General features: G+C 45.4%; 1 protein-coding gene across 1 annotated transcript; it reads left to right on the top strand.

Annotated features, from left to right (window-relative positions):
- Positions 1-6849, top strand: nptxrb (neuronal pentraxin receptor b). The gene is made up of 5 exons (XM_053419324.1): positions 1-720; positions 3219-3636; positions 4318-4559; positions 5299-5478; positions 6604-6849. Exons 1-5 carry the CDS (start codon positions 1-3, stop codon positions 6847-6849), a joined length of 1806 nt encoding a protein of 601 aa, XP_053275299.1.
- Positions 6850-13760: the final 6911 nt, after the last annotated feature.

Below are 13760 nucleotides of genomic sequence, written 5' to 3'. Positions count from 1 at the left end.
ATGAAGTTCGTGGTGGTGCTGGTGGGAGCGGGCAGCCTGGCCTTCCTCGGCGCCGTCATCTGCATCGTCGCCAGTGTTTATCCCCGGAAACAGTCCGCGCCTCTCGGTGACAACAGCACGCTGACGTCGGAGTCGCTGCTCCTGGAGCCCGGCTCGGTGGCTCACGCCGGGCCGCTGGGCGCGCTGCACGGAGCCGAGTCCTACGGAGGAGGCAACGGGCTCGGCGGGCTCGGACTGGAGGGTCCCACTCTGAACGAGCTCCACCTCGGCGAGGAGACGGGAGGAGGCTCCGCGAAGCAGTTCAGCTTCAGCCGCCTGATCTGCACCCCGGTGCCGGCGGGTGAGTGCAACACGAAGGACCTGAGGCGGGAGCAGCCGCAGGCGGACGAGCCGCTGTACGGAGCCGGGGACGAGGACTGGACCTACCTCCGCACCACCGCGGAGGAGCTCCGGCAGATGGTCCTGCAGCAGAACGACCAGATCCTCATGGACCAGAGGACCATCCGCGAGCTGACGGGCAAGCTGAGCGAGTGCGAGAGCGGCCTGGAGGACGACCGGACCGTCCCGGAGCGGAGCCTCGGGGTGTGGAGCGGGAACCGGCGCGTCATGGCCGGGGACGAGGTGAGCTCCTCCACCGCGGCGCAGCTGCAGACGGCGCGGGCCGTGGAGGAGCTGGCCCGGGCCATCATGGACCTGAAGGACCGCATAGAGAAGCTGGAGGTGAGTCCAGGGCGGAGTCCCCCCGGAGGAACCCGTGGTCCCTGCGGCTCCACATTTGTCTGACAGCAGGGGATGAGGACTCATACCAGAATTATGACTCAGCCATTGTTTTGCAGGGACTAATTTAGACCTGAACACCCACTACTCCCAGTAAGAAGGCCAGTTTAAGACCTCAGAGTGAAAGTGATATAATACTTTTCACATATTTTCTATTACTTGATTAAAATCAGCCTCAAATGTAAAGTTTAGTAAAGAGTCACATCCGTCTGCTGCTGTCAGAGGTGAAGGCTTTACATGAGCATCCTCTCCTCCAGCTTTCATCTTCACTTCTCCTCTCACAAGTCACTCTTCATCACTTTTTATTATGCACAAGCTCCCCTGCATGCACCCAAGGGAAATCTGTCCCCCCATGGCCCTCACCCCCCCACCCACCCATAGCCAGCCACCCCCCTCCCGACTGGTGTCAGCCGCCTCTCCCCTCCCATCTCTGCATCCAGCTGCAGGAGAGGGGGGGATAAATAAAAGATGAAGCTGGCTGGACAGGAAGGAGGAGGGTGGTGCTGTTGATGGAGGAGAGTCAGGTGTATGTGTGTGTGTGTGTGTGCTGAGAGTGAGATGTATAGATGCTACACACACACACACACACAAACACACACTGCCGCATCACCGCCTCCCTGAACACAGTCAGGTACAAGGTTGTGTCTGTCAGTGTGAATTTATATCCTGGACGTCCTCATCTCTTTGTGCCTCAGCAGCTCTGTTGATATTATATATCGCCCTGGCACTTTGTATTGTGTGTGTGCTGAGCTTTTTATAAACAGTCCCTGGTGCAGAGAGAAGTTAGAGAGCGTTGTGTTCATCCTGCAGACTGTCATGGTATTTATAGTTGGATGCTGACACGCAGACGTCCAATGTTGCAGGACAAAGAACACTGTCAGTCCCTGGTAGTTGTGTCTTGTGCAGTAGTGCGAGTGTTGTGCGTGTCCGGGTGCATGAGTGAGGCTGGACTCTGTTCATTTGAGTCCGTGCACAAAATATAAGCACAAGTAGACACAATAAAATGAGGCAACAACCCCCTCAGGTGACATTTTTCAAGTTTCTCTGCAAACCAAAGTGATAAAACTGCTTTATTTGTGATTGCAAAATCCATCCAAACACAAAATGATGCAAGCGTGCTCACACACATACACACATACACACATACACACAGACACACACACGGGGGGTTATTTTTTCTTGCTGTTGTCTCCTTTGCTCTGCAGGAAGAATTTGCATTGACTTGCATTATTTCCCGCAGAATTACTCAGACTTTAATCTCAGGCCATACTCTATATATATTTATTTTAATATACCTGCCTCAGCTCCTGTCTTTTTATTATTTATCGCCCTCATAGCGTCTGAGGCTCAAACTGCAGCAATTTTCCTTCTTCAAAGATTAATTCTCGTACTGTCACTGTCGGTCTCTTATACATTTTATGAATACAACCCCCCCCCCCCCCCCGCTTTGCTTTTACACCTCTTCCGTCAGAATCATTTCCACCACGACCGTACTAAACAGTAACATGTTTCTATTTATGCTGATACACAAAGACAGGAATAGACTCTATTGTTCCTTTATGTTAAATGTCCTAACGTCCTCCAGGTGCAGCTGACAGGGAACAAAGGGTCCAGCATCAGGACCAGATGTTCAACAATAACATAGAATCAATCAGAATAATCACAATCTCTCCAGCAGAGATACTAAAGCTAATTGATCAGTATGTAATCATTGATATTCGCCATAACAAAACACAACACACACTTTATACAGAAGACAGAGTCAGAGATGTTTGTGTATTTAAGGCCACGGGCAGAATCTTCGTAAAGAAATTAATTATTAGCCGAGCATTTCATCTTTAGATCTTCATTAGGGAAAATGGCATCAAAAAGAGCACACGTGGGAAATTGAGAAAAATCCCAAATTCAGTGGAAGCTTCACAGACACAACACATCACAAAGGCTGAGGATGAATCCAGAATGAAAGCTATGAGAATATGAATGAAAAGCAAAGCAGTGATGAGCCTGTTCAGCTTCTGGACTGTCAAGCCTTTAAAAAACATTGATGCTACCTAGAGAAATACATTTTCACGTCCCATCTGTGAATTATACGTTGAAATGAAGTGCTAATCTGTACTGCAACTATCAAACTACAATAATTTATAAAATAGGCATCATGCTGTATTGAAGAAGATGCAGGATTCAGGGTCTTCCTCATTGGCTTCACTTTCTGTACCTGGAATCTACGTCCAGTCAGATAACTCATTATTCTATCCTGTATAAGCTTATCTCCACTAAACCCTGTTGATACTGACACCAGGCTGCTTTCATCAAAGATCTCCCATGAAGTGTTTTTTAGTTTTCTTTTATTATTTCTCTTTATATCTTTGCTCTGGAGTTTTTTATCTTTAATATTTTAAATACCTACCTAACCTGTGTTTCCCCTCGTCCCTCCCTCGCAGGCGGAGATAGGCCCGGCTGCCCTGAACCTCACCGACTCGTCCCTGGGGACAAGCGGCAGCAGTAACACTGGCAGCAGCAGCAGCAGCAGCAGCGGCGGGGGCAGCCCGGGTGGTAACACCGTCAAGGCCCCTGCTCCACCCGCCGGCAGCGCCTCCTCCCCACCTGCAGCCGCCGCCCCAGCCAGCCGCCGTCCCGCGTCCCCCGCGTCCCCTGCCCTCAAACCCCCCTCTCCCAAGGTGTCCCCCGGGCGCGGAAAGGGCACCTGGAGGGTGGAGGACCTGGAGGGGGAGCTGGAGCGGAAGATAAAGATGTTGGAGAAGGAGCGTCAGGCCATGAGGAAGGAGACTCATGGGCAGCACGAGAAGATCAACCAGGGGCTGGACACGGTCAACCACCGCGTCACCGAGCTGGAACACAGTGAGTGGGGGGGGGGGGGAGAGGTGGAGGGGGGGTGGATGTATGGATGACCTGTTCAGAGAGGATGTCAGATCACAGTGTCCCTGAGCTGACTCACAGGAGAGCTGACACGTTGATGAGCTGGGTGGGCGGGTGGTGTCATCGCTGCTGAGAAGAGGCTGTAGATTCAGACGAGGTGATTCACGAGTGCTGAAGGCTGTGAAATGTCAAATGAGGCCAGAAGAGGGAAAATATGAATGAAAGGGAAGTGAAAGCTCCCAAAATCAATTACTGCCCCCCCGAGGGACATGCAAATCTTCATAATAAATATATATTATACATGTTTGTGATGCAGTCGGGAAATGTCACATTGGTTCAGAGAGCTCACGATGGGAGAGGAGGAGAGAGACGGATAAAAAGATAAATCACTTCTCTTTTTTATCTCCCTCACTCCCCCGACCTCTCCGCCTGTCTCCTCATCCTCTTCACTGTGGCCTCGAGTCAGAAGAGCCCATCATTACCTGTAACAGGCGCTGTGGGGGCGTTTGTGTACCAACCTGGCAGGGGAACAAGCACTAATGACAGTGTGTCCTTGTGTGAATGGGCCATTAACACAGCGAAAACACTTCATCTCAGCCTCGTCTCTGCACCTCCCTCCCTCCCTCCCTGACTGACTGTCTCTCTCTCTCTCTCCTCCATCAGCGCTGACAGAGCCGTCGTTCCCCGATGGCTTCGTCCTCTCCTTCCCCATGCGCACCAACTACATGTACGGCCTGGTGAGGAAGGAGATCAGTGAGATGTACGCCTTCACGGCCTGCGTGTGGTTGAAGGCCAAAGAAGGAGGCATCGGGACGCCCTTCTCCTACTCGGTGCCGGGGCAGCCCAACGAGCTGGTGCTGCTGCAGGGCGTCCACAACCCGGTGGAGCTGCTCATCAACGACAAGGTATAGGCAACGTTGTTTATTGTGTTGTGTGTGTGTTTTGTGTGCGAGGGAAATTAATGACTTCTTCTGGTTGGAAAAGATTGAGCATATTGCACCCTGCAGGCTTCCTTCTAATTAGTCAGGCAAAAATAGACCGAAATGGAAATCGTTATTAGTTTATGATTCCGATCTCGGAGCCTGTGGGTTATCGTGGGGATGAATGAGCCTCGGGGGGGGAAGCGGCTGTACTTTGGGGAGTTGGCCCAGGACTCTGTTCACCGCACATTGTTTACAGTTTTTGGATACGTGTGTTGATTTCCCTCTGGGCTTTAACAACCATTTAAAACGGATGGATAATCCGCATTGAATAATTCAAAAACTGCATTTTAATAGCAGTGATTTACCGGAGAATAACAGCAAATGAGGACATTTCTTTTGAAGATAATATTTTTCTTCCGGAATAAGATGGTCCCAGAGGAGCCTGTGTCGTCTTTTTATTTTGTCACGTTTGTTGTGGGTCCTCAGCAAACATATGTTACCGAGGGGGCGCGGCACACAGGGCAGCTCTAGCCAGCTGTCGTTTTATGTTGTGTGTTACTGTTTTCTTTTTATAGAGCTTAAGGCTTATAGGCCCCTAGGCAGAGCCGAGTGCTGGTCTGCAGCAGCGATGGGAGGCAGGTTGGAGCCGGACTGAGTTCTGCTGACACACACCTGTCAGGGCAGGGTGTAACCACATGCCACTGTTCTCTCTCACCCCTAGGTGGCGCAGCTGCCCCTGTCCCTACCGCAGGACGAGTGGCAGCACATCTGTGTCAGCTGGACCCTGAGGGACGGAGTGTGGAAGGCCTATCAGGGCGGCAAGATGAAGGGCAGGGGGGAGGGGCTGGCTGCCTGGCACCCCATCAAACCAGGAGGGGTCCTCATACTGGGACAGGAGCAGGTGAGACGGACGGATGGATGGATGAACCTCTGAAAGTGTGGACATTGGACCGATTGGTGGATGAGCAGATATATGGATGGATGGATGAAGGACCTGAATAATAATTTGGTGGATGAATCATCAGATTGATTGATGGATGGATGTTTAGAAGGATGGATGATGGACCTGGAAAATAATGGGTGGATGGATGTACAATTTGGGGGATGAATCAGCGGATGGATGGATGTACAGATAGATGGACGGATGGATGCATGAATGTATGAATGTATGGATGAAAGGTTCAATGGATGAATCATCTAATGGATGGATGAATAAAGTCTTTGAGGGCTGCACCGACAGCTTTTCACACATGAACAAACAGAAACCTGAAGGCCCCCCCCCCTCCCCCCCCTCTCCTTCATTAGCGAGGCGACCACGTTACATAACCTTTATGAAATCTGACATTATCCGTCCTCCGCTGTGTGGAGAGAGCGACACAGAGGCCGTTCAGCTTCTCATCGTCAGCGCATAGAGGTTCTAATCAGAGCTGTGGGCCCGATGCTGCACTGATGCAACAACACTTGATTTAATGGACATTTTCTAAAGAGAGGTAGAGGTGAGGGGAGGGGGGGGGGTGAGAGAGAGAGAGAGAGTGCTTTATTAATCTGTCTGGTGGATGGATGCTGATCCCGTTACTTTCCCTTTACAAAGATGCTTTGAATGGACTTTTAAAAAAAAAAAGAGGAATCATCAAAACACGATTTTTCTTTTCATGGTTAAAGCTTCAGCTGCAGTTTCACTCTCACTGGACCAGAAAATACAAACACAGTGTTTACTTCACAGCAAAGTTGTTTTATATATTATATAGACTTTATATAATCACCTCAATATACGACATGTTTACATCCAGAAAAGTACATTATTGGAACATATTTTGAGATTGAAGGACCCATAATAACTTTCAGGAGGTACTGGTCTTGTTAATTGTTTGTTCCCTGAACGGCTGACATACAAAACACAAACAGTAAACATGGCCCCAGTAGTTCCTAAGTCACTGGTCAGTGGGGGGGGACTCTTGGTTAATCACGCTAACATTTTCACATCCCACCATTCTAACCCTTTGTCAATCTCCTCCTCCTCCTGAAGGACACGCTGGGCGGGCGATTCGACGCCTCGCAGGCCCTGGTCGGGGAGCTTTCCCAGTTCAACCTGTGGGATCGAGTGCTGAAGCCCATAGAGGTGGCTGCCCTGGCCGAGTGCAGCTCCCCCGCGCTCGGCAACATCGCCCCCTGGACCGACCTGGACGTGGATGTGTACGGCGGGGCGACCAAGGAGTCCCTGGACCCCTGCCACGCCGCCCAGAGGTCCAACCCCTCCAGCCCCAAACAGTGAGGGCGGGCGGAGAGAACTCGGCCGTGGGCGGTCGGGCTACAGGTCGTGTTACGAGTTGATTCCGGGCGTTTCAAGACACGTCATATTGGACTTTACAGTATATTTATTTGTTTGGGGGAAGGTAACCCTTGTGGTGGATCGAATGTTAGACCTCTGTGGTCGTTCAGAGGTGGTGGTGTATCGGTTTTGTTTTTTGTGTTGGTGTCCACGCTCGTGTGTTAACTTCTGCAGTGAGATACAATGAGTGAGCGAAGGCTGCATGGGTGGATCAACTTTCTGGCATGAACCGGACGATGATGGAATATTTCCATAAATGTCTACTGTGGGTGAGAGTGTGTTGGGCCAGTTAACTTCACGGGCTGACTCAGGCAGAGGGCTGGGTTGGGTCTGGATGCCGATATGGACGAACCTCTCATGATGCCATATCCAATCCTTCTCTTCATTTTACAAACACAAAGCTTTATCTTTGTATTGTTGTGTCCAGTTAGCGCAGAGTCATGCTATCATGGTAACAGTGAAAAAAAAGGAGTTTTGTTCTTTTTGTTTCGACTCTATATGATCCTGTCGAGTAACGTCTGTGTTCTTTTAAGTTTTCTATATTACGTACCATGACTTGGTAAAAACGGTGGTCTTATAAATGTACAGTATATTGTGTAATGTATCTCTGCTGATGTTGCTCTGCGCCAGTCTGCTGTCGCTTCACACACAAACACACAACTCACACTCCTGCAGTGTCAGGTCACAGCTTTTTTGTTTTTGCAGCTTAAAAACGAAGCAGCACTCGACCTTTTGATTGACGTCTGAAGTTAACACTCGTTGTGTAACTCACACACCGGCCGGACACCGAGGCTACATCCACACAACCTTCTACTTTTAAAAAAACGATTCACTGCCACTCACCTGAAAACCTAGAAACCAGGACTGTGTTGTAGCATGAACTGGTCTAAACGGAGCATGCCCAGTGTACTCGAGTGGTCATGTGATGTGTGGACTGGGATTCTTATGCTCGACTCACATGTAAGCGTTGTGTTAATGCCTTGCTGTGGGCGTGACCTATTCTTGATGGCATAACGATCATCATAACGACAACAAGACACACAACTAGTTATCAATACAGTGATAAAGAGCAGCTCATGGGAAATACAATCCACAACCAGATGAACACACACCAGGTTCAACAGCTGCTGCCTCTGCGTTCATATTGACGTTTGCAGGGTTGTGTTGCTCTGTTTGCAGTTACAACTCCCGAAACCCTCCCAGCACCAATTTCCTAAATTTCCCTCGGGATCAACAAGTGTCCAACTATCGATCTGTTTGATTGGCTTGCGGCTGCGCTTGAGTGTTGGCTTGAACACGATTTCATTGGCTGGAACCTACATGATAAGTTGAGCTCTGCAGCAAGAGCAACGCAACACAACGGACCCACAATGCAACAGATGAAAGACGCCATCAGCCCTTTCAAAGTAAATTATGGTTACGGTTGACGTGTCCAACGCAGAAGTGTGAGTCCAGCATAACTGATAGAGAGAGTTTCAAAAGGAGAAGGTACCAGTGTGGATGCAGCCTGACCTCGGAGCAGCTTCTCTGACTTTGTGATGTTTCCTTGAACGTAATCCAGATGGAATGTGAGTTAATGTGCATGACCAGGGTCAAATCTGCTGTCACCTCAGAAACAAAGTAGAAATGTCGGTGTCCGTGAACAGCCCCCCCCCCCCCCCCGCTCTCTGAAGCACACAGATATCTGTTGGTAAATCACATCCTCACAGAACACATGACCGACCGAGAGGATTTACTCTATGATGACCATTTTGTACTGTACGTCCAGCTCTGTGTAAAAGATCAGCATGAAGTGTTTGTGTTTATTTAACCTCGGTGTGGACAGAGACAGTAGCAGGCGGACAAACTGAAAAACCCACAAACCAAATAAATAAATAGATTCTAAAACAGCACATGTGACGCATTTGATTCCCAAATCATCTCCTCCTTCATCCTGAAGCTGTTGAAATGTATGTGACGGAAACATTTTACATTTCAAAAGCATCTAAAGGCACTTTTACATAACGTTGATTTATTGTTGAATAATAACATTAATAACAATATAATATGTCTTATTTGTGACAGTAATACAGTATAGAATTAAATAAAACATGGGGGAGAACAAAGGCTGGAAGCAAACACACCAGGATGTTATTATCTGGTGTAGCTTCATCCAGCAAAATATATATTTATCTAGACTGTGATGCTGAAATCTCCCATTTCTGAGATTAGTCCTAATCGTCCGTTCGCTTTGGTTCAATGCAAATTCAAAATGGTCATCATAGGCATCGAGATTCGAGAGGGTTGAGGGTTTGAATCTTAAAATTCTGTCAGTTTTACCTCCAGACATCAGCCTGTACGATTACAACACCACACACTGAGTTGTAAAGTGCCTGCCTGGGCTCTGATGCCCGAAAAGTTTAAATGTTTTCTTCTTCTTCTCTTTCTCCTCCTTCTCTCTCTCTGTCACTTTCTCTCTCTCTGTCACTTTCTCTCTCTCTCATGCTTTTGGTCGTTGAAGGCTGTGACAGTGTTGCACTCGTCCTTATTTGCATCTTCATGGATCTTCTATGATATTGTGAAATAGATGGAATAAAATAATAAAAAATGGTTGTGACAACATTTCCAGCCTCGTGGCTCAATTACAGTGTGTGTGTGTGTGTGTGTGTGTGTGTGTGTGTGTGATTCCCTTTATCTGTTTACATGGTCTCAATAAGAAAAAAAGCAAGTCGCCATAATGTGATGTCACCCCTAGGTCGCCGATAATTGTGTGTGTGTGTGTCTGTGTGTGTGTGTGTTTATAAGTTGGCTGTGAACAGTTTATTGTGAGAGATATTTACACACCTCAGTTTATTTGTGTTGGTCCTCAAGCTACTGCCCTTTATGACCCTAACACACACACACACACACACACACACACACACACACAAACACACACACACAAATCTTGTTTCGCTGAAATGAGATTAGATCAGCTGCGTTTATGCTTTTTGTGTGTTTGTGTGATTGTGTTTAGGTGTGTGTGTGAGTGTGTGTATGTGTTTGTGTGTGTGTGTGTTTGTGTGTATGTGTGTGTATATGTAAGAGGATGAGGCGATTCATCATCAGAGAAACACGTCTCTTCATGTAGACATGATGGTTTACTCATAGATTTAAACAAAGCTCTGATTCGTGGCCACTGATCTTCCCACGCACGACATTTCCTGGCGTTGGGCCTCGGCTGAACTGGGATCTGATGTGTAGCCTCCCACTGGTTACATTTCATTTTACTGGTCTCACTTTCGGTCAGCTTCCTCTCTTTCCCTCCGGCCGCCACACGTCACACACAGTTATGACCAAAGGACCATGACTCAACTCCTGATCGGTTTTTAAATCCAGCACCTGATCCAGATCCGCTCCAGACACACACCACATCTGTGCAGTGGTTTCTGTGTAACAATCCAAAACCAGTAAACACACAATCACTTCTAATGAAGACATAACTCCTGGTAGGAGCTAATTATGAAGTCAGTGTGTCGATCTTTCAGAGATTTCTTCCCTCTCAGCTTTTTAATGATGATGAAACTCTGCTCCGTCTCATTTGATCTCTGTCACAGCTTGTTAGCAGAGTCACATGGGGTCCCCCCCCCCCCCCTCACAATCTGCTTCCTCTGCTGCTGAATTATAGATACACAGTAATTACCTCTCTCCAGACGTTATGGAAAATCCTGGTGTGACCCTGCTCTCTGTCGCACGTCGGCACCGACACGACAACTCACATGTTGAATTTACAGCAACCCCCCCCCCCCCCCCCCCCCGTTCATCGTCTTTCTCCATTTTGGTCCACGTGCTCTGCTGCAGAGATGCTGGAGTCTCAACCCTCCTCGTGACTCCAGATGAATTGAATTCTCTCTGCATCGCTCCATCGCCGATAGCTCATCTCCACTCGAGCAATCGGAAAACATCCTCCTCATCATTCACCTTGAGCTGCCTCAGAACCTGTCTTCCATTATTCCCCTACTTTCCTCATCAGTAAGTGAGGCGGCTTGTTGATGTTTTTATTGAACACTTTGCCTCATCTCATCATTTAACCACAATTTGGTTATACAACATCTTTTCCCCTCACGGTGAAAACTTTCCTGCAGGTATTTATACCACCACCTCCTCCACCTCTCTTTTATCCCTCTCTCTTCACCTGTTGCAATCTTATTCTCTCCACCTTGTTTGAAAAACAACCACATCTCCTTCTCCACTCGTGTTTTGACACTTTTATTTCAGCTGCCTCCCGGCCCTCTGGCACTTTCCTCTGCCAGCGTCTCACCCGGGTATTTAATGTTCCCTCTCTCTCTCTCTGCTCTCAGTGTATTTCTGAGATGTTTCACACTTGATCCGAGACGAGTGCACACAGTGGCATGCAGGAGCTCCGGCTCATTTAAATGATGAAGTGTTTGAATACAAAAAAAAAAAATCCAGCATATTGTTGAGCGTAGAGAAATATAACACATACTTGAACTATACATGTTCACAGTTCAGTGACCTGATAGTGAAGTTATCATTATGTGCAATCATACAAACCAACACTTATAAAATACATGATTAAACACTAAAATGAAGCACACATTTAATCCAGGAGTTATTCCGTTCCTTTATTTTGAAATCCTCTGTTCTCCTCTACATCATGAACATCATTTATATTTTAGACGAGTGATGATTAAAATAGATTTTATTCTTTCTTAAAATTGGAAGAATTATAAGACAATAATATAAGGGTTAGGGTTAGTATCTAGAATCACAATAAACTACGATGATTAAATTAAAGGTAGATAATTTGAATAAAACTTTTTATAGCCTACTGTCTATAAATGGGACTTTATAAGCCGTTTATATGGATTCACAGTTAACTGCTTTTGGACAAGGTAAGATAAGATAGGATACTATTGAAAACTAGTTCAATGTAATACAACATGTATTGTGGGGTAAAGTAACACTTAAAAATAGTGTCTCCATGACAGATCAGAGGCTCTATAGTCGTTGATAGTTCTTACAGTTAATCTGAACCAAACAAACACTGCTGAGAAAAGGAGGCAGATCTGAACTTGTGATCAAGACGAGGAGCGACAGACAGAATAAAGGAGAAAAACGAATCATGTGATCTGTCTGTGATCTGTCTGTGATCTGTTTGTCTGCCTCTCCAGGGATTGATTGACAATCCTCTCTAATCCCGAGGACAGTCGTTGTTTCAGACACCAAATGAATCCAGATGTTCATGAGCTGGTGTTTCAGGCTCTAAAAGCACAACCCAGGTTTATGCAACCGCCACACAATCTGGGACTCACTTTCACAGCTTTGTGGGTCTTTATTTGTGTGTCTGTGTGTGTGTAGACGATTCTGGGTCAGGACTCTCCACCTGGGGATTCCACCCATATGCTTCCAGCTGAATGTGGGACAGAGACAGTGAGAGGATGGAAACACAGTCTGTTCCACAGTCGTGTTATTTCAGTACAAATAGTTAGAATAAAAAAATAAGAGAACGAAACAGACAAATACAAATATAAGAAACCATAAGTTCATATAACATAACATGGTATCATGATAATTATGATGATTGATTGAAATTAATACATATATATATATTAATTGTATTTGTAAGAGTTAACAACGTGAAACAGATAATTACTGACATTATAATAATATAACATCAGTTACATTTTCTCCACCCTGCAATAATAGGAGATGAGATCAGAATCAGAATCAGAAAGTATTTATTGCCAAGTAAGTTTACACCTACAAGGAATTTGCTCTGGTTATTGGTGCATACAATGAACATAGAAACATAAAAACATAAAAACACAATAAATACAACACACATAAAATATATATTTACTCCCTATTTACTTCTTATTAACTCTTATTTTATACAAAGTAACATTTATTTAGACATAAACATATCTACATAAAAATATATAATAGATAAAAGATATAAAAAGGGAAATGCAAGATGCAAAACAGTGAACACTGTCAGATTGCAATATGCAATGTAATGCAGTATAATATAATATAATATAATGTGTTATATGATGTGATAAGATGAAATAGAGAACAAGTAAATACACAATAAAACACAAAAAATGTAATAAAATAAGATTACTGACAATATCTACACATTACACACCATGATATGATTGTAGAGTAATGTGGCATTCTAGTTTAAATATGATGTTAAATTATATTACATGTATACTCTGAAATGATGGATAGTGATTATGATGGCTCCTCAATTCATTTGTCTTTTCTGTTCCTATCATCTCTATCAGATATGTATATATAAATATTTGTATACAGCCGGTAAAATAAGTATATCCATATATATTTCTCATCTATCTCATTATTATATACCAACCCACTGTCCATCCCTTTACTGGCTATACTAGCCCCATGCACAGACTTTACCACTACATATTCTTATATATTTAGATATTTATATATATATTTTTTTCTGCTGTTTTTATATATAAACATTTAATATTTTACTGTACTATCAACTCCAGCAGCACAAGAACACTTTCCTACTGGACACTGACACAATCACATCATTGCATTCCATTCCTGTATCTCAAAATTTGTTCTCCTTCAGTGATTTTTGTGATTTATGTGATTTATGTATGTGTGTCAGTGATGTGTTAAGTGTACAAGCTACTGGATGATCTGAATTTCCCACGGGATTAATAAAGTATTCATCTATCTATCTATCTATCTATCTATCTATCTATCTATCTATCTATCTATCAATCTATCTCTAAAGGTGCTATTGACATGAAACTTTCACCAGATGTCGGTAACAACACAATTAATCCAAACACACAAAGAAAACCAAACAAATAAGTTCATAAATTAAG

This window comes from Pleuronectes platessa, chromosome 3 (genome assembly GCF_947347685.1).
Source record: "Pleuronectes platessa chromosome 3, fPlePla1.1, whole genome shotgun sequence".
Taxonomy (NCBI): domain Eukaryota; kingdom Metazoa; phylum Chordata; class Actinopteri; order Pleuronectiformes; family Pleuronectidae; genus Pleuronectes; species Pleuronectes platessa.
The sequence above is the reverse complement of the archived record's forward strand: the minus strand, read 5'-3'. Positions and strand labels throughout refer to the sequence as shown.